Below are 21,501 nucleotides of genomic sequence, written 5' to 3'. Positions count from 1 at the left end.
TTTGGCCTGTCTCTCTGACCTCTGCTAGCTTGGCTTGGATGCTAAAGGGCTGCACAAACAGGCTGTATGATTTCTAACTGCAGCGTGTTTCTTACAGATCACTGTACAGCTGCTTGTTGATAGGATTTGGTTGGTTGTGTACAAAGAAAATCAATTTACATTTGCTCCTTTGGCCCTAAGGTTCAGACTTATCAGGCAAAGTGAATTTTAGTGTATTTTTTTTCCTTTGCTGCATTTTGCATTTATTGGATTGTGTCCGTGTAGCTACAAGCAGGAAGCACAGTGAGCATAGCATACAGCAAAGGTCACTTCCTGTAATTAAACAGTAAAAAAAAAAAAAAAAAATCTGCAGGGTATCATATTCCACTGCCATGCTCTGCTTCATGTTCCTGAATCACATTCAGTTTTATTGCCAAGTTATGAGGAGTTTGACCTGGATGACAGAGACACTAGAAAAAGAAAGCAAAGGCAGGTACTGCGAGTTAAGAAGCTTGTGTGAAATTTTATGTTAATTTTATTAAAAGTGTGAACAGGTTTTTTTGTATTGAAAGAAATGAAAAAGAAAGCAGCAGAGTGCAGGGATGTGCAAACTACTAGCTTGGAGGGCACAAAAAATATATCTGTAACACTTGGAGTCATGTGGTTAACTTTATGCTAAAATAATGTGCAGTGTCAGTGGAGCAGGCGCCTTGATATGGTTTGAACAGATTTAAAAGATGGATATAGATTTCTCACGTGACATTGTGCGCAGATTACTCAAGAAATGTCCAACATAATGGATCTGATACAACCACTGACTGGTTGGGAAAAATGTTTTCCAAGAGTGGCTGGCAGTGATTCGTGGAGGTTTCTGGCTCTTGGTGGATGAAATAGGATGCAAAAAAGGTGATGCACCACAAACCTCCTAATAATTGCTTTGAATGCTAGCATATTCCCACAGTTGCATGTATTTTTTTGATGTAAACACTCCATCAATTACATTCAAACTAGGACTGTACCAATATCCTAAAGTGGTCACAAGGAGGTTTTTGCCAACCAGTTGGGGAACACACAGGTGGTTTCCACTTCGGGCACTTACTTGTGTGTAGGCCTGTGTGACTCGAGCTTTTTCCCAGCAACTGCTGCCAACCTCCAGCAGCCACTTGCAACCACTCAGGGAATACTAATTGTTCTCCCACAACTGGTGGTTCCCAGATGGTTGCAAACCAGTCTCTAGTGGTCAGTTCTGGTCTCTTTCATATCTGTCAGGTTCTGCTCAGACTCCTGATGTAAGTAGTTAATGTGCATTTCTGTGTATTTAGAGCACTACCGATTAGGAGTTTATCACCAACAGATTTTATGTAATTTCCGACTTGAAGCCTTTTAATCTCAAACTGGTAGGAAACTGGTTGCAGACTCAGTTTTGATGCCATTTTATTGCTGTGTTGATGCACCAAAGTTGCTTTGAAGACCGTCTCTGCAAACCTGGTCCATGTGTTTGAAACGACCATTTCAAAGGCAATGAGATAAAAAATTCATTGCACAAGGTTGCAGGTATTTTGGTCCTGCCATGGTCACCGACTGTTGTTGAAGTAATTGGCGACCGCTAAAGTGACCGTAGCGTTATCTATGATGTGAGTAAACTCTTTCCTGATGAGTTTATGGTCTCCATTGCTAGTTTCGTGTCTTATTCAAAACAACATCATGTTTATTTTGTAAATTGCGGTTGCCAATAGAGTTAAAAAGAAGGATAAAGCAGAGTTTGGCCTACCTGTTGCTTGACCTTTAATATTAATGGTGATGATGCTGTGCAACTAGCTGAGCTTTTTTTCTTTATCTTAGCCTTGCTGACCTATCAAATTATGAAGCCAGTTTTAATTCTGCAAACACTTAAGTTAATTTTAAGGTGATATTTGATTGATTTCCTTTTTTTTCTCCATGTTTCTTTTTACAAGCTTTTCTCTATTGAACTTGCATAAATAAAGACGAAGATTATATAGACAAAAACACTCTCTGGCATTAAATATGCAACAAAGTCTCAAGTGGTTGATGTCAGGCCTTCTTGAAGTTGCCAAAAAATGCATTTTTTTCATGTTCATTGTTATGAAAAATTAGCCTTTTAGGGCTCTGTAAGCTGAAATTTCTTGTTGTGGTGATGATAGATACAAATACAAAATATACTTAAGATGAAACTCGGGGGCCAGTGGCCTCACTTGAGAATTTCTGCCACACTATCGTGTTTGCTCTTCCTGGCTGGAAGGGGGAGCACTCCACTCATCTGACAATTTTAAAAGAAGTGCTATCAAATAAGTGGGTCACACAGTGTACTGAGTCGATCCCTGGAGGAATGTGTGTCTGGACCAACCTGTTTCAGTAACAGGAGATGGGAGGGGGGCAGGTGACTGTGATGTAAATGCAGTGTGAGTCTGGTGGAGAGAAAGAGGGGATGCTGGAGTGAGATATTAGCACCTCACTTTCTGTAATTTAGTTAAAACACTGACTTTTAACAACAAATTCCACTCAAAAGAAATAATTTTAATTTGCTTATATTTGCTGTGAATATTTTGTTTATGCAGATTTTTTTATTATCGCTAAAGTTAAAGCAACAAGTTCCACTGGTAGTTACGAGAATGACCATAGACAAAAACAAAAGCTGTTTTCCCCATTTTCTCGTCATTGATTTCATATTAAATTCCTCGTAATGCCATTTGTGGAAGGTCAGAATGTTTCTCTTGCGCAGGAACGCCCAGGACCCCCTACATTGGGAGCAAAGTTTTCAAGGACCCTTCATAATGCTAACACAGATTTTGCTTTCACTGTGTAGTTGTAGGTTTACAATTATGGAATTAGAAATCTGCTAAAAATGCTTCTTAAACCAGCCTTTAGTAAACAGCATAAAGATTATTTACAACCACAAGTTATTTTATTATGTGCACTTTGCAAGCACCAGTTCAGACTCCCCTTTTCCTTCAGAGATGCCTTAATTATTCGTGGCACAGATTTGACAAGGTGCTGATCAATATTGATATGATAGCATCATACAGTTGCTGCAGATTGGTGGGCTTACATCAGTAATGCAAATCTCCTGTTCTAGCACACCGCAGAGGTGCTTTATTGGTCTTATATCTGGTGACATGTTCAAGAAAGACGTTTGAGATGATTTGAGCTTCGTGACATGGTGTGTTATGCTGCTGGGAGCAACTGTAAGAAGATCAGAATCCGGATGCCTTTTATTTCCATTGCATTATAAAATACAACAACACTGAGGTACTGCTTCTGTAGATTCCTCAAAATAAAATAACAAGTCTTTCACGCAATAAAACAACACCGTCATTCACACAGTTAAATTAGCCCTTTCAGCTGAGGATAATGAATAATTACAAATATGAAGAAGACGAGAACAAGTGCCGTGCTGCATTACAGTAATCATTCTTGATTTTGGGCACCAGTTGCACTTGCATAAAAACAGTTTAATCTGTTTGTCCTTGTTTTGATGGATGTATAGCATCTACCAGAGGGCATCAAGTCGAACTGCAGGTGTCCTGAGTGGGAAGTGTCCTTAGTGAGTTTTAAGGCTCATGAGTTGGTTCCATCTCAAACATTGCAAAATCAACACACAACCAAAACACATTCGATGATCTTTTGTGCTGTTTATTACCCTCTGGACAGCTTATTTATTCACTGCAGAGCATCCGGCATACCACACTGTTACACAGCAAACCAGGATGCCTTCTGTGGTGGAGTGATACAAGGCCACCAGCAGTTTCCCATCCACAGTGGTCATAAAGGGATAGGCATGGTCAGCAACAACACTTAGGCAAGCTGTGGTGTTTAAACAATGCTCAATTAGTACTAATACCCCCACCGGCAGCCTAAACTGTTTATTTAAGGCAGGATGGATCCATGCTTTCATGTTGTTTACAACGAATTCTGAATGGTGCAGCAAAAATTGAGACTCATCAGACTAGACAACTTTTTCCAGGCTTCTATTTTTTAATTTTGGTGAGGTCTGTGCAAATTGTAGTCTCGGTTTCTTGTTACTAGCTGAGAGTAACACCTGGTGTCGTCTTCTGTTGCTGTAGCTCATCTGTTTTAGGGATGTGCACTGAGAGATGCTTACCTCGGTTGTAACTAGTGTTAATATTGTTGACTATTAATTTTCGTGATAGTTTTCATCAACAACTTTTTTTTTCGGACAGAAACAAGACGATAACCAAATAAGAACTAATGCACTGGGACAGAAGCTATGATGAAATTGACATGTTTGTCGACCGATAAAAACGAGATGAAAATGTTCTGGAGAAACGAGATCCAATCAGCATGAATTAAGTTGTCTAGGGAGGCTGGACGAGTTTGGAAGTGATCCAATTAGAAGTAATCTCCTTGTGCAGCAAGGTGAGACGCGGACAATTTGATGTCCAGGTAGTAAGATAAGAGCATACGTATGGACACATTTTGCACTTACTGTCAAGAAAAATAAGCAACTTTCACTATTTTTACACTGTCTACATGCCAACCTGGCCAACCATGCCAGGTGTACCTAATAAACTGACCGACGTGTTTACATGAGCTTCTTGTAAACATAAATCACTTTTCTTTAACACCGTTGTCACGAGTCACATTAATCTTTGGCGCTGTCGTCTTTTTATTCAAACTTAGTGGAATAATGTAACCCTCAGCTACACGTAAGAAGATGAAGATTAATGGATAAGGTGTCGTCTCAGCAGCTTTCAATTCTGCTCATGCTCACAAATATCCTTTTTATCAAATGCTAGACTTTTATCATTACCTGTCAGAAATGTGTGTTGCTTGTTAAATACTTGTCAGATCTTGTAATGGCTTGACATTCATTTCAGCGAAACCACAAAACAAATAATGGAAGGCTTTGGGGAAAATTTTAGCCTTTGTGTAAACGTTGAATCAGCTTCCTGCTTATACACCACGAGGGACTAACTGTGCCTGTGTCTGATCTGCAGCCACAGAATTATAATCTGTCATGTTAATGATCATTTTCTATTGACATACGAGTGTGAAATGGGTATTACAGTGTTGCAGTGTCAACCCATTTACAGTCCAGCTGTTCAAAACACTTCACGTCGAACAATTATAAGCAGAGAAGCGAGGGCAGGTCGTTATAGTGATTTGGCCCCTTTTAAGACAGCATTATGGCAGTTATGATTCAGTCGGCCATCTCCGTTGACTTCCCTGCCTCTGCCGGTATGTTTCTGCCAACTTAAGTAAGGCGTACCGTGCTTCACTGATGGATAATGGCAAGCTATTAGGGATATCATAAAAACGACAGTGACTATTTTCATGGAGCTGGATAAGGCACACGTTGTCCTGCTTGTAGCCTCGTTAATGATACGATGAATTATCGGCACTCATTCCAGATGTATACAAATGTGCAAAAGTCTTGAGCTACCAGTGATTTCTTTATATTTTCTAGGTGTAGTGATTTATTGAAACATGCGCAAACATATATGGAAATACAGTATGTGAGACAACAAACAGAGTTTGTACAATTCTAACATCTGTCTGATAATTTAAAGTTCTCCAGACTTCTTGAAGGACATTCAAACATCTTCTTTGGATGTCGGCTGCCTTTTGTTCTGTTCTCTGTCAAAATGATCCCACATTGCTTCAATAATGTTGAAGTCTGGGATAATCAGGCCAATCCGTGACTGATAGCGTTGGTTTTCTATCTAGGTATACTTTGGTGCATTGGCAGCGTGGTTTGGATCATTCTCATGCTGAAAAGTGAAGTTGTTTTCAAAGTCGCTTTAATAATTCCATCAATAGTGACAAGATCTTGAATACTGGCTGAAAGGCAGACCCCAAACATTTATAGAGCCTCCACCATGTTTTATAGATGGCTGTGTTACCTCTCTTCTATACATACTGACACACTTTGAACCAGAAATTTCAAATGTGGATTTATTAATACTCAATAAGACCTGTTGCCACTGGTTTTCAGACCAGTTCTTGTGTATTTTAGCACACAACAGGCTTTTTTCCTTGTTTCCTTTCCTTAAGAATGGCTTCTTGACAGCCATCCTTCCGCTGAGACCATTTCTGCTGAGGGTTCAGTGAACAGTAGATTAACTGAATGCCAGATGGATCTCTCAGGTCCCGTGTCAGGTCTTTGTTGGATTCTTTCTCTTTTTTTTAAATAATGTGACTTTCAGACACCGTTCACCTGCTGTAGTTATGTTTTTTTAGGTCACTTCTTCTTTTGTCCTTCACTTGTCAAGTTTTCTCAGGGATTTTAAGGACAGAAGATATGCCCACTTTTGACTAATAGCGCTTACATGTGATATACTGCTCAGCACTAAAACTGCTAACTTAAATGCATAGAATATACAGAACATGGGTGTGTACCTGTAGTGTCGTGTTTGGCTAACCATGCTGTAAAAGTACCCTGTCATGTGTGACGTCAGTATTTATCACAAAGGTTCGATGTCATTTTTTTAAGGAAAAGCAGAGCTCTAAATTTGGAAACATGCTTTTGACTTTTACCACTCTGTGTCTCTCCTCTGTAATATTTCACGCTCTCCTGCAGCCTGTTTCTCAGCACTGCCCTGCAGCTTGATCCAGATTTCATTAGAGCCTTTAAAGATGCTCTGGCTGCCGTTTGAAGGCGCAGGGCAGAGAGGCGGTGGACGTACAGTGCAGGCACATTAGTCCAGCCCGACACTGATGTTTATTCCTCCTTTAAGAAGAATTTTCTAACCGGCGTCCATGTCTCGTCGAGTTGATTTAAAGCCTTTTCTCAGTATTAAGGAGAACAGGAGGTGAGGCAGAGCGAGTGAGAGATTCTTCACGACTCGACAGCCTTATCATTAAGGTGATGTTTAGATAATCAAGGATAAAGATTGCTCTGGGATGATAATTTGTCTGATGTTTTGTGCTTGGCGTAGTAATGGTGGATTTGTTGAGGCGCTGAGTTTGCCATCTTGTGGTTGTGAAATGCAATGCAGAAAAATGTAAATAAAACCAGCTTTAAAAGATTATTATAAATAATTGGTTTGGACAAAACCCTCAAAACGAACATTTGAGATAGCGTAAAGCTCAAGGTCAGTTTCTGATCATCTTGGCCACTTGCCCGTTTAACATATACCCCGTAATCTCATGAGCAGTCTTGAGAGAAGGAAGAAAATACATTACCTCAGAATAATAAAGGCTTTCTGTATGAATTATGTAGCACTGCTGTGGCGTTTGATATTAATTCCTATGCAGTCAGTAGGAAAAAACTCAAGACCGATGCGTGACTGTGGGAAAATGGAGAGGAAATTGCTGGTGCTTGCAGAAAGCCCGTTGGTTTATGCATCTACAAGAGCTCCAGTGCAATCCCTTACCACATATTAGAGCTGCCGACAGTATTGCTGTGGTTATGAGCTGCTGCTGCAGAGCAGGAATTCAATGATAGACAACTCTGAATTATAAAGAAAAAGGCAGAAAACAAGAATAAAATAGTAAAAATTATGTATAAAAATGTGGGAAAATGTGTCAGTATCAGTTATAATATCAGCGACAGCCTCTATCTTCAGATCCAGGATTTGGAAAGAAACACATTCATGTGGAGAGAAAGCACAAATACTGTTGCATCAGAAAATAGTCCATATTTTATTTCTCTTAAGTGCACTCTGGACAAAATCCTCGGTGCACTGCGGAGTTATTGTTCCTTCTGTACTCCAGCAGAGGGCAGCAAAGTCCTCCCATGAGTCACTGTGCAGCTATTTCAGTATATAGGAAATGTAAAGATGTGTATTTTTTGCTTCTCTTTTAAAAGGAGAACAAACTGGATTTGTTTGATTTCTAAACTTTGCCCTCGACATCAGTAACATGTTAACACTGTGCAGCACTGATGCTTCCTCAGTCTTATTAACAGACAAAAGGTCCTGTCAGTCTGCGTGTGACAAAAACAAATAATGATAACTGTGTTCTCAGCTCGCATTCAGTCTGTTCAACAAGCCATGAGTCACTCTCTGCTCTGTAATCTGTTTTTCTAATAAAGTTCCAACTTTACACTGAGGGTGACATCCCTCTGTTAGAAACCACCTTCTCCTTTATCTCCTAAAATAGACCTCAAGGCGCTCACTTTTTAAATGGTTATTCATAAAAAGTTTCTCTGCTCCTGCACACAGAAAGGAAGCTTGTAATAAGTGTTTGATTTTTTTCAGGTAATTGATAATCGATTTGACCAATAGCAGGTCAGAAATGCTTGTTTTGTTCAAGATCCTTAAAAAAAATAAATGTGATTTTTGCTCAAAAACAGAAATTGGTAATTAAAATTGTTCCTAAATCATTTCAGCATAAGTTTGTTTTTATAAAACCCTGACAAGCACCTTTAAAAAACCTTTAATGACTCAAAAAATGTCACTCTTTGTCTTTGTCACTCTTAGTTTTGCTGCTAAACAAAGATTCTGGTGCAGATGTTTGTTTTTTTAAGCCTTCCTGTCATATAACCGTAGCTCTGCATCACCCATGATTTAGAAACTTGAATGCTAAAGTGGATTACTCGATGCTTCACTGAATAATTATGCAGGATGCAAAATGAACTTCAGCTGTGTGGCGATGCAGGCACGTTTATGACTCCTTTTGAAGTCGATAAAGAAGCATTTAACTGAGTGAACATATTTGTCAGACGCTCAGAGCCTTTTTATCATCATCAGCAACGGATAGTTTAAAGAGATGCAACAGATCTGTGAGATGAACGAAAGCAATTTCTGAGATCTCATAAAGCTCACTCTGCAACCTCAAAAGGTTTTGAAGTTAGAGACGTCTTTTTCAGTTCCAGTTTAATGTGTTGATTATTGGCTGCATATAAAAGATGAATGCGTCCACCACGACATCAGCTGTTGGTTTGTTTTTATCTCATCCAGCTGAAAGAGTGAATCTGAGTATTGGTCAGACTTTTGCAAGCCTCTTTGCTTTCTTAAGGGACTTTAAATCTTCAAAGTTTGTGCAATCCAGCCAAGCAGGGACAGTGAAACCCATAACTGTTTTACTTGGATCACAGATGAACTACTGCATCGATGAGGTTCTGGTTTTAAACTGGACGTAACGGTTGTGATTTATCAGTCACAGTGTGGGGATCCCCTCAAGCTTACACTTTATTTTAGTTTAAATGGGGATAATAATGTGCAAAATCTACATCACAGATTAATTAAAAAATAGTAAATAAATAACAAAAAAATATACCGAGAAATTAACATATTTTTTAGTTAAAGGAGGCTGGAACCTATCCCAGCTGTCATAGGGCGAGAGGCAGGGGAACACCTTGGACAGGTGGGGCAGACACAGGACCCCTGTGTTTTTACTTTGATTAAAAATGTGTGTGTGTGTGTGCCTTTTACGTCCTCACAGCCCGTGTTAGATTCTCCTCTGATGAAACTGCTTATCATAAATTTATATACAAAGGGTACAACATCCGCATCTCCACTGCACTGCCTGATTTAAAAAAAAAAATATTATTATTTTATTTTTTGGGAGGAAAAAAGGTTTTGTGAGGTTTTCTTTCTTGACAAAGCTGAACAGCTTTTTCATTCATACCCATTCAAGTAGGCTGTGAATTATTTATTGCAGTTCTGATGTTGCATCTGGGTCAACGCCCACCTCTTTTTCCCCCCACCCTCATTGTACCGTGAGCATCTGCGGCGTCTCAGCTTGAACTCTTTTCGTGGACTTTATTCCTTTTCCGGAGCTTCTGGGAGATTTAAAACTCTGTTGTGATCTTGCGAGCAGAAAACTCATTTAGTCTTTAAAACATTAAAGACATCTAAACAGCTTTAAGTGGATTTAAAGCTGCTAATTACCCCATTGATGCATGGTAATATGCTTTGTTGGTGAGCAGTATAAGCACTGCTTGTGTAAATTGGCAGAAGCAACTGCAACTTAAAAGCTTTTTAGTAATTCGCTGGTAGTTGACATTCACAACATGCCTGACATTTAACAGGAGCTCAAAACACACACACATGCAGTGGTTACTTTGGTAAGTGGTAGATCCTTCCATTTATTCACTTCCAGAGCTCCTCAGGCAGTGATTACACTACTTAGCTAAAGTGTAAAGCACACAGGTGAGAAGTTCATTGGTTGAGTAAATGTCAAGCGATTGACAAAGTGATTATAAAGTGATTTTCATGTGGCTGCCTGTTAGTTTAGAGAGGACATGTACCCAGCCAGCTAGAGTCTTACTGGTGGAAATGCCACACTGATCTAAGAGAGGTCAGAGGCTAACAGGCTGGACTCGGATATCACGGGAACAACTCAGCACAACAGGAAGTTAATGTGATCCTGAGCTGGATTTAGTATTGAACTTGAAGTGTCTCCCTGGAGGTAAGACACATGCTTTATTCACACAATGTGACATCATCACACAAACGTGATGGTGATGCTCATATTAAGGATGGTAAACATGAGTATCTAGAAACAAGCTCCGGCTTCAGACGTTTTTTTTTTCTGCTGCTCGATCTCAATGATGTCAAAGCGAGCGGATATCCTTATACGGTCATCTCAGACACACACCTCTGGCTGTGAGCAGAGAGGTGCCACCGTCCTGTATTTTTACCTGGAACATTCACATTCAACACATTGTGTTTTTGTGTGAAGCGGTTTGTGATTTCAGAAAATTGTGTGAAATTATGCTTAAAAGTGTTTGTTGCACTGCTACAGTTAGGTCCAGGGTGGATTTTATATCAGACAGTCAAGACGATTGATGTGATAAAAGTGCAAAGATGTTTGGGAATTACAGATATTTTTATACACATATTTTCAGAGGCTCATGGCAAATGAAGCAGGCATAATATTCTGAAGTTGAAAAGTAGACCAAAGACATGCTGGATGATTACATCTCTCGGCTGACCTGGGAAGGCCTCGGTGTTTAAGCAGGAGGAGGTGGCTGGGGAGTGGGAGGTTTGGGCATCCTTGCTTAGGCTTGCCCTGCAAGGATCCTGGTCCTGTATAAACGGAAGGAAATGAATGGATAGATTCAAAGCTGTGAATATATATGCACAAATAAATATATAAATATGAATATGAGGCACGACGAGATGTCAGTGAAGTTAGACAGGCCATCATTAGGCTGAAAAATCAAACTAAACCCATCAGAGAGAAAACAAACTTTAGGATTGAAAGAACTAAAATGCATGACGACAGAATTATTTCCGTGTTTGAGAAAAACAACTTGATAGACGTCGCAAAGTTAAGAGCAGTCTTGAGGAGGCAGGCGTATCGCTGTCTAAGCCTACAATCAAGAGACGGATTCATGAATGGAAATACAGTGTGTTTACAATAACGTGCGAACCGCTGATTGCACTCAGGAACAGGAAGGCCAGATTAGCCAGAAGTCATCCAAAAAGAGCCTGCACAGCTCTGGGAAAAATATTTGGACAGATGAAAGTAAGATTAAGTTGAAGTGGAATGAAACAGAAAGAGAAACAGCTCATGATCCAAAGCACGCCACGTTATCTGTCAGACCTGCAGGAGGTAATATTATGTCAATGGCATGCATGGGTGCAGGTGGGTCGCTAGTGTTTATTGAGGATGTCACTGTGATACTGTGTAAAAGGGACAGGATTATATAGTCAGCACTTCATAGTGCAAATGGATAATGGCCCAAAGCAAACTGTAAAAGCAACCGAGGAGAAAAATTTAATATTCTTTAAGGGCCAAGGCAGTCACCTGATCTCAGCCCAACAGAGCATTTGCTTTGCTTTTGATTATTAAATCCAAAACTGTATTTAAAAAATGTCTGCAAGTCCTAAACAGTAATTGCAAAAATTCTGTGATTATTTGGTTTAAAATGCACTGTGATGGTGTCTTTTTCCCACACATTATGTATTGCTATATATGACATTATTTTAAAAACTGCAGTATTAGTTGGCAAAAGCTGGTCTAACAGGGTGGACTGCTCGATAGTTTTCTTTCTATTTTCTTTCTTTTTACAACAAATAATTGTAAATTACATACTCCGTGTTTAGGTTTTGAACTCTTGGATTGTTTTTGTGAATCTGAAGTGATAAATAATTAGTTTCCACTTTAAAACACAGCGGCAACAACAGCACAGAGGGGGAGCTGTGGCTCATATTTCATCAGACGCCTTTGTACTGTAGGTGCCGGCTCCCCATTGTTAAGAGTGTCAGTTTCATAATCTTAGTAAAAATATGTGCGTGCACACTGCAGTGGCAGATTTTGAACTGACTTTAATCTCATTCATCAAAAAGAGAAAAAGCTGTATTTCCCAAAAAAACCAGCTCTCTGTTGTTTAGCTGGTGTTTCGTGTCCTAAACAAGCCCCTGGTCTCGCTGAAGGTTTAGGGTCAGTTTTACGCTCTGCATAGGTGGAAACACATCCAGCCAATGAAAATCTGTGTTTGAGCTGGATGGAGACGAATCATTTCCTTTTTATTTTTCTTATTTATTTATTTTCTGTGTACTGCACCCAGAGGAGTAGAAGCAGGAGAAATCCACTTCACTCTGGTACACACACTTCAAAGGCCGAGCTGGAAAGAGGACAGAGCTGCTGCAAAATAGCAAGTGGTTTAGAAGTTGAGACTCATACACCTCGAGTAGCATCCTTTTCTCAGATGTTGTTTCGACAAAGAAATGAGTGAAAATGGAAGCGATGATGATGATAGGGGATGAAGAGGACAGCTGGTGAAGGAGGACAAGCCCTCAAAGTTGTAACTGAGGAAGAAAAGGAGTCTTTGAAGTGCAGACTTGCACTAACTGAGCCTTCTGCAGACGCCTACACTGGATAGAAATATAAATCAGGAAGAAGAAGGAGGCGGGGGGGGAACCATGTGAATGAGGGCGAGGAAGACCGTTAAGGAGAAAGATGATGATGAAACAGAATAGCGGATGGCATGAATGAAGAGCTGGGGGAGGGGAGTAAATGAAAGACACAATGACGGAGATGACAGTGTGAGGGCGGAGGAAGAGTGGGGAAGAATGAATCAAACAGAGGACTGGAGTTAGTTACAGAGAGAAAATGTACTGGAAAAGAGCGGAAAGGTAGAACAAGGTAGATGATGGCCACCCCCCCACCTTCCTCGCATGTGTTCCTGAAGAGTCGACTGCTGTAGGGGTGCAGAACTGGCAGACTAGTGGTAATTATAGGAGATAATACATACACCCGTCCCACATATACTAGGAGAGGAGGAGGCGTAGGAGGTAGGGAAGCCTTGTGAGAAGAGGACAGGAGGGAGGGGAGCAGAGGAAAAAGTGATGAGGTAAGGGTGGAGGAGGATGAGGTAAAAATGGAAAGATGAAGGGAAATTGGAGATGGATGATGGGAGGGTGTAGAGGGAAGCATCACTGGGACTTTCCCTCAGCTGTTTTCTTCCCTCCTCCCTCTAAAAAGGGGGGGGGGGGGAGTGTTAACAGAGGCGAGAGAGAGACTCTCCGTAAGTCATGCATAGCAACTTCGCTCAGGCACACTGAACGCCTCTCCAAAAACCAAAAAAACACAACAAAGAGCCAAGACTCCTTCAAGGCAGCTGCTCACTCAGTCAGGAAACCCACATGAGGAAGAAGACACTTCGAGCTTTAATCACCTCAAAAGATCCAAATTTAGCTCGAGTTTCCACCAAGAGAACATCTCTTAAATTGGATTTTGCTCCGGCTGAAGTGCCGTGCTGTGGCCGTCCTGCTTTTGGAGCAAGAAGATTTAATTTCCCTCCTTCCACTGGATCGTTTACCTGAGGCCACCGTACCTGTTTCTTTTCCTCTTTTTGGAGATGAGATCCAGTCTTATGCAGGTCAAGCCTGTAGCTGCACAACAATGCAGTGTAAGTGTTTCTGAGCTGATATTTGTGCGTGCATGCACCCTTGCATCGTGTGCTGATTGTCTTTTTTCTCTGTTTTGGTTATGGGTTGAGTAAGTGTATATGCATCCTGGGGGGGCACAAGTTTGTGCATTTTGGCAGTAAACGTCGCTGGTCTGATATGGGAAGCAGTGAGTTTTCCTCCAACACTGAGCGCCTTTGTTGACTTCATAAATTATAGAACAAATCAGCCGGCGGGGTTTATTCGTGTGGTAAACATTTTCTGCATCTGTTAAAGTTGCTGAGATTGTTTTTGAAGTGCAAAATACACTCTTAGACTCTCGTTAATACATCTGACATGCTTAATTCTGTAACTAATTGTTAATAGATATGTATTAATGCCTTATAGGGCTGCTATAAGTTGTCAAAACTGCATTTCTTTGTGGTTCGTCTGAAAAATCTTTCACATCCTCTTTATATTGCATTTATGCAGAACATGGTGGAATACAAGAATTGCATTTTTGGAGGAAAATATTGAACTATACTCCACTCCATTTATTTGTCAGATCTAGCCACTAGTTATATAGGGTTAGGGTTATATACTAGGGTTATATACTACAGTTATTTTTGCTAAATATAAATCAAATCTGGATGATTAATTATTAGATAACCTACCTTTTTGCAGATACAACTGAATCTGCCGTTCTTTATAAGCACTTAAAGTGTAATTTGCTGATGTGAATACTTACTTCACCACTTTAAAGGAATGCTGTGTGTACCATTGTATCCAAAAGGGACTTTTCAACAAAGCTTTGAATAAAGACATGAGTTAAAACTTTAGGATAAAAGTTAGCTATTAGCTCATCTCATACAGTGTTGTATGAGATGAGTTTGGGAGAAACTGCTTGACTTTGAAAATTTGAGCTTTGTCTGTGTGTATGTTAAATGTCCACAACATGTGTAATTGTTAGGGACTGTGGTAGGAACAGTGGGCGGTTAAAAAGGTAAAAAATGCGACAGGAAGCACTACATGAGAGCAAGAGGGGCATGTACGCGATTTTAAACACGACTGTAGAAGAACTTATTAAAATGACGGATTTTCTGCTACAATGTGTGACGTAGCGGGAGGAACGGTGCTGAAACCCTTTAATAGTGTACAGGCTCTTGTCCTCTCCCTCTCTCGCCTCGATGGAGTCATAAATCTGAACACACTTTGCAGTTATTTCCTATTTGAGACACATTATGATCCACTTTTGGACGAGTTGGACTGCATTAAAAAGTCTGAGTTAATGCCAGCCACCAAGCCCACCGATATATCCACTTGAGGGTTTTCTGGAGAGATGCTCTGACCTCCTCAGCAGTAATTTCCTGTTGCTGTCAGGAACCTCTTTAATTAGTTAGAACCACTGAAATCATAACAGACCTCCTCCTACCTTCCTCCCCTCCCCTCCTTTTCACTTCTATATATATCACTCTGCTGCGAGAACCAGCCAGCCCGAGGGACTCCTGTACATGAGTGCTCATGCATGCTCCCTCCTGTGTGCGCTGGTATCTTTTGTGGAAAAATGTTTCGGTGCAGAGAGCATGTACTCTGTGTGTGCATGTGGATCTTTTGGCGTGCACCCATGGAATAAAATATTCAGGTGACAAGCAGGCACTCTGGTCCTGGAACACTCTGGTTTTCTTCTGCTTCTCCCAGCTCTCTGCAGGAGCCCTGTGTGCAATTACACTGCCTGGAGTTTCAGATCAGACTTCCCTCAGTATTCCTGCTTGCTTTTGGCTTTTTTCCTGCAGCAGCTTCACTAAAATAATCTAAAGTAGGAAAGAGGACATGTACTGTATGTATCTGTAAATGTTATTGCATAGAGTCACAGATGGAAATGGAGGATAAAGAGCAGAGGGGCGTGCAGAGAGTTGTTGTTGCCTGCAGGCTCGAGAGCACTTTCTGCATTATACATCAACCTCTTTCTTTTTTCTTTCCCATCTTCCTTCCTGCCCCAAGTTGCTGCAGGAGATATCAAAGGCATGAGCTCTTCTTTAACCTCGACTGGATGTGTTTGTAGTTGAATGGTGGGACACAAACGAAGCACACAACTTCTCACCATCGCAGACGTAGTGAAGGTCAAAGCTCGAGGCTCTTGAGTCCAAACAAGAGGCCAGTCGGCGCACTCAGAGAAATTCAGAGCTGCTGTTGCCATTTAAAACACTCAAAGTGCCTTGAAAGGCTGAAAGGACATGAATGGGCCACAGTGAAAATGAACTGAATGACTGGTGATAATTGGTAATTGGCTGTGTCCCGATAGGTTGCTTCTCTAACAGGTCCTGTCCTGGCCTCTAAATGAGATGCGTGACCTTATCATTGGTATTGACAGTTGAATGGTGGGGGAAGAAAATGGCTTTATCTTCCTCCTCTTGGCCTTTTCAGAGGACAGGTGCCGGAGCGAGCAGCATTGTGTCTGTGACTGTGGAATACTAAGCATGACTAAAGTCCCGAATGTACACCATCTTTTGGTGTTAGCTTTTGATTGACTTCTTAGTTTGTTGCATTTTTTTAGAGTTCTCAAGAACAAACTCTGAATGTTTCAAAGGATAAAAGATAAAAATATAATTAATAAAAAATATAATTAATATGTTAGAGTTTGTGCAAGCAGTCCACGTGGGCCAATTTTCTTTTCTCTCTTGTTTTCGCAGCAGCACCCAGGGCTGGAAGACGTCAGCCCCAGTGAGGAGGTGACGGATACGGAGGACAACGAAGAGGAGGACCTGGGCGTCCTGGATGACCAGCGGAGCATCATTCTCCACCTGCTCTCGCAGCTCAAACTGGGAATGGATCTCACACGGGTATGACACAGAAACACTGACTCTATAAGAGAGATGGCATCCTGACTTATGAGAATTCGATCAGCCAGGCCTCAAAGTCATGTACTAAACCCTCCTAAGTTCCTCCTGCAACTGTAACTCACCTTTACATCTATTCTTTCTTCTTTAATGCCGTGTCTGGGTTAATTAGCATCATGCTTGTTGTCATTGACGTTGGCTAGGTTCTGTAATTTGGCATCTTTCTACCACAGCTGCTCTCTCCGCCTTGGGACTTTCATGGATGCAAATGGAAAGGCAGAAGGAAGTCAAGTTACCAAAAAGTTCTTGGCTATAAAGTTTGATTGTAGCAGCATTGACTGAAACAAAATGTGTCACAAAGTGTCTATCTTTCCTTTGCGTTGCTTTCCTAGGTGGTGCTGCCTACTTTCATTCTGGAAAAGCGATCACTGCTGGAAATGTACGCTAACTTCATGGCGCACCCCGACATGTTCCTGTCAATAACAGCGGGGGCCACGGCTGAGGACCGAATAGTCCGCTTTGTGGAGTATTACCTGACTGCCTTCCACGAGGGGCGGAAAGGTGCTGTGGCAAAGAAGCCCTACAACCCCGTGTTGGGGGAGACCTTCCACTGTTCCTGGGAAGTTCCTCGGGACAAAGTCAAGCCTTTGGTCAGATCGAACCCGGGGTCGGCTCGGGAGCCAAGCAGAGGCCCCAACAACACGCAGGACGAGGACTCACCGGGAAGCTGCTACAGAGTGCGTTTTGTGGCCGAGCAGGTGTCCCATCATCCCCCTGTGTCCGGGTTTTATTGTGAGTGCCGGGAACGGAGGATGTGTGTCAACGCCCATGTGTGGACCAAGAGCAAGTTCATGGGGATGTCTATAGGAGTGTCCATGGTGGGAGAAGGTGAGCCAGTCTACCACAAACCTTCTAAACTACTTTGGGTCAAAGAAAGGTTATCACAGAAAACAATCAAAGTCTCCTGCATTCATGCATTTTGTTTTGATCTTTATTTTCATTCATGCATACAGCTCTAGCTGTAAGCACAGCCACATGCACCTGTTCTTGATAGCTTCTGTTTGCAAGGGGCAGCCAATCAGAAGAAAGCTGTCTTAAAGGGAGAGGAGAAAAAACGGCTTGTTAGCAGATGAACAGTATTATGCACCTGCATAAGATAAATAAGCATAATTTTGAACTGTGAATCATGTAAATCTATTCTGGCAGGGTCAGGAATATGCTATGGAGCCACAAGTGAGAAAAATAGTTCCCCTTTAATAGAGAACAATCCCTCATTTAGTGTAGCTCACCTTCTAGCATCTACAGGCTATGTGGAAAGTCTCTAAACAGTGTGTCTCACCAAAACTGCCTGCCACTGTGTTCTGTCTGTGTGAGGACTATAAGATCCCTCCTGTGGCAATCAATAGCCCAGACCTCTCTGCTGGTACTGTTACATCGTGTACAGTAAGCTGTCAGGGATGAGTCACCCTGAGCCGAGATACAGGAAGTCCTTGAGCCCAATCAACTAAATCCGGATACATAAACTGACCACCTGCCACCAGGTTGTGACGCAGCACTTCGTTGTCATGCGCGGAGGCTGATGCTGCCGTCAGAGAACACGATGACCATCACCTCAGGATGCATTGATTAGTGGATTTATTTTTTGCAGTGGCGTCTTTCCTGACAGCAGCTGATACTGTAGTTTTATAAAGAGGCGCTGATACTGATTGGCAGTGAGTCAGCAGCAGAATAAGAAACGGCAGCTGATGCAGCCTGAAAGCCACACGAGATGCTGGATTTCGATTTGACTTGCATCCTAATGTATGGAGCCTCTTAGAGGTCGTGTAGGATAGAAAAAAAGAATAATAAACCTTTTTATACACTGATGTGCCACATCTGGATTAACTGAAGTTCTTTGCTTTAATCCAGCGGTCCCCAACCCCCGGGCCTCGGACCGGTACCGGTCCGTGAGTCGTTTGGTACCGGGCCGCGAGAGTTGAGGCTCAGGTGTGAAATGTATGGTTTTCAGCGTTATTTTGTTATCGTTTTTATCGTTAATTCAGTTTTCCTGGGTCTTTTCATGTGTGTTATGAATAAATCTTCTTTTGTCGGTACCGGTACTAGTTTTATTTTGTTGTATCTATCCGCGACACCTTAAAGGCCGGTCCGTGAAAATATTGTCGGGCATAAACCGGTCCGTGGCGCAAAAAAGGTTGGGGACCGCTGATTTAATCTATGACATGCAAATGCATCTTCAGAACCATTACATGATTAATTGATAACATGTACAGGATGTTATCTCGTTACTTGACTGATAACGGGCTTCAGTACTCAGGAGAGTGACACAGTTATTGAAGATATATTAATATGTATATATTTAACATGAAATCGCTTGTTTGTTTTTTAATATCGTGGCCATCATTAACACTTTTATTTAAGTGCTACGTAAGGGTTTTGCTGACTGTAGTGTAAGCTTTGGATTAAACAAATATAAATCCTATTTCTGGAAAATTTGGGGTATTTCCTAAGAAGAAAAAAAAATCACCGAAAAAATCTATAATGTCACTTGAACATTTATTTAAGTGACAGAAGTACAAAGAAAAGACTTTGAATAGTTAATTGCACTTGGAAATGTACAAAATGTCAGGATTTGACGGCTGCAACACACATGGCATGTTTACTGATGCATTATATCAACTTTCCTTTTAATAAAACCTTTTTATCACTTTGGAACTGAGGATATTATGTTGTAGTTTTGCAGCTGGAAATTTTATCTTGCTCGATGTAACACCTCAGCTCACCTCAGCAGTCTTGATCACTGTTGTGTGATTCTCCTTTTTATGAAGTGCTGTACTTTTTCAACAGGAGATGGATTTGGACTGGCAGCAGGTCAAACGCTCACCCTCTGTCTGTGAAGTCGTGTCTTTGTAGCCATGAAGACATTGTCCTGCTGAAATGTGCATGATACTTCACCTGCTACCAATTAACTTGCTTAATGCTACAGTCACACTAGTAAAACCACAAAACGGCCAAAGGTAGCATGACAAGTATGCAGTCTTGTTGCCCTTGAAATGATTGCTTTGAAGACTGGAATCAGGTCTGCAACCACTTGCAGTTAGTTGCAGTCTTCACAGTGACTTTAGTGCAAAAATGGTCAAAGAAAAAGTCAGGGTCAGTCTGCTATCAGGTGTGATTGAATAAGGTCAGGTTCAGATACAGTGCATGCAAACTGTTTGTGATAATATGGAGATTAACTGTTCGCAGAAATTCACATTAACTATTCACATTCAGAGTCCAGGCAGAATCTTTTTGTTAACAGAAATTACTCCACAAATACTGACGTTGTTGCTTCAGGACAGTGACTTAACTGCAAATTTATGTGGTGCTCAGCAACTTTTCTTACAACCAGTTGATTCGAGTCCCTTGTTGCAGACAAGCTGCACTCATCAGTGCAGACTGACTCAGATTGATTGCAGCGTGTTGCCCAACTGTCTGCATTCATAAAGCACGTTTGTAAATTTGTAAATCTTTGCCAAGCTCTCTGAGCACGGTGGCAGTCACTCGAAGTTGGACCATGATTGTTTTTAAAATGGAGACTTGTGGAATTGGCTCATGACAGCTGAGTGGCCAGTTTGTTAAAGGAAGTTTTTGTAATTAGTCAGAAAAAATGCAGAAAAATTCAATGCAATAAATGGGCAACCAAATTCTAAATTTGTATATATTAAAAAATACAGTTAAAATTATTTTTTTAAATACTTTTTTGGACTTCTGTCAGTTAAATAAAGGTTCAGATGAATCAATACAGACTTTTGTTTGTGTTGCACTTTGGAAAATACCCTTTTCTAAATAATCCAGTTTATATATACGTGTTATTGATCTTCGTATTTAATTGTCTAAAGCACCAAAGCACTTTTACTCAACATGTACCTAATGTAAGAATAATGCTGAAGTATTTGCATCTCTCTAATAGTTTTTCTATGTGTTTGACTCATAAATGAAAAGCTTCATCACTTGAGCCCCTTGGAGGAGGAATCCATTTCTTATATTTTGTGGTTGCTACTTTTATTTGCTCTAAATGAGCTCTGAATAACTCCACCACCACGAGTTTACTCATTTACCATACAGACAGTTCTTTCAGCAGTAATTGGTTAAGCCTGGCACCCCCGTCGCTGGTTTATCTCTCACTCTGTGTCATTATGTGCTCACAATGGAACCGCATGCAGTTTTTCCCCTGAAGGCGTCTTGCAGTGAAACAGCTAAACAAGTGACCTCTTGTAAACACGAGGTTATGATGGTAGAGCTGAAAATTGTTCGTGGTCATGAGAGGGACATGGGAAAACTTGAGATCTTGTTCATGACAAACTAAATCTCCTTGTGCACTGACGACACACATGATGTTGGTGAGTGGATTATTAGAAGCACAATAGCTTTTCTTTATGGGGATTCCTGAGAGATTGAAACACAAACAAGGAGTCCAAGGAGACAAACTAGTTTCTATTTTGCTAAATATTCTCCATTGTAGCTAATAGCTTTTATCATTGCATATTAATACAGGTTCAAACTATATATATCCCATAATTCTGGTCTTTGAGCCCTCTGTTTGGCAAAATTTAAAATTCATTTCAATTGATTAATTCCTGGCACAGACGCAGCATTTAAGTCTAGTCCACAAATTTTCAATTGGGTTGAGGTTGGAGCTTTAAGAAAGCCATTCCAGCAACTTAATATTAACCTTTTTTATCAATTTCAAAATCAGCTTGATGTATATTTAGGATCATTTTCCTGTTATAACTGTGTCTAAGTTTCAACTGTTCATTTGAGTTGTTGAAAAATTTGTACGTAGTCCTCCTTCTTTATTATTCCATCCACTTGGTGGAATGTACCAGAACCACTGGCAGCAAAACAGCCCCAGAGCATGATGCTACCACCTCCATGCTTGACAG

General features: G+C 40.9%; 1 protein-coding gene across 3 annotated transcripts in view; it reads left to right on the top strand.

Annotated features, from left to right (window-relative positions):
- LOC116319444 (oxysterol-binding protein-related protein 10) overlaps nt 1-21,501 on the top strand; it is a 93,104-nt gene that overhangs the window by 64,589 nt on the left and 7,014 nt on the right. For 2 of the 3 annotated variants that reach the window (XM_031738779.2, XM_031738781.2), the window contains exons 8-9: nt 16,433-16,582; nt 16,972-17,467. In XM_031738779.2, coding sequence (XP_031594639.1) covers nt 16,433-16,582; nt 16,972-17,467 — 646 coding nt within the window. The remainder of the gene's footprint in view (nt 1-16,432; nt 16,583-16,971; nt 17,468-21,501) is intronic. The other variant, XM_031738780.2, reaches the window with a different exon arrangement.

This window comes from Oreochromis aureus, linkage group 22, assembly GCF_013358895.1.
Source record: "Oreochromis aureus strain Israel breed Guangdong linkage group 22, ZZ_aureus, whole genome shotgun sequence".
NCBI classification, from domain to species: Eukaryota; Metazoa; Chordata; class Actinopteri; order Cichliformes; family Cichlidae; genus Oreochromis; species Oreochromis aureus.
Note: the sequence above shows the minus strand (reverse complement) of the source record. Positions and strands in the feature narration are given on the sequence as shown.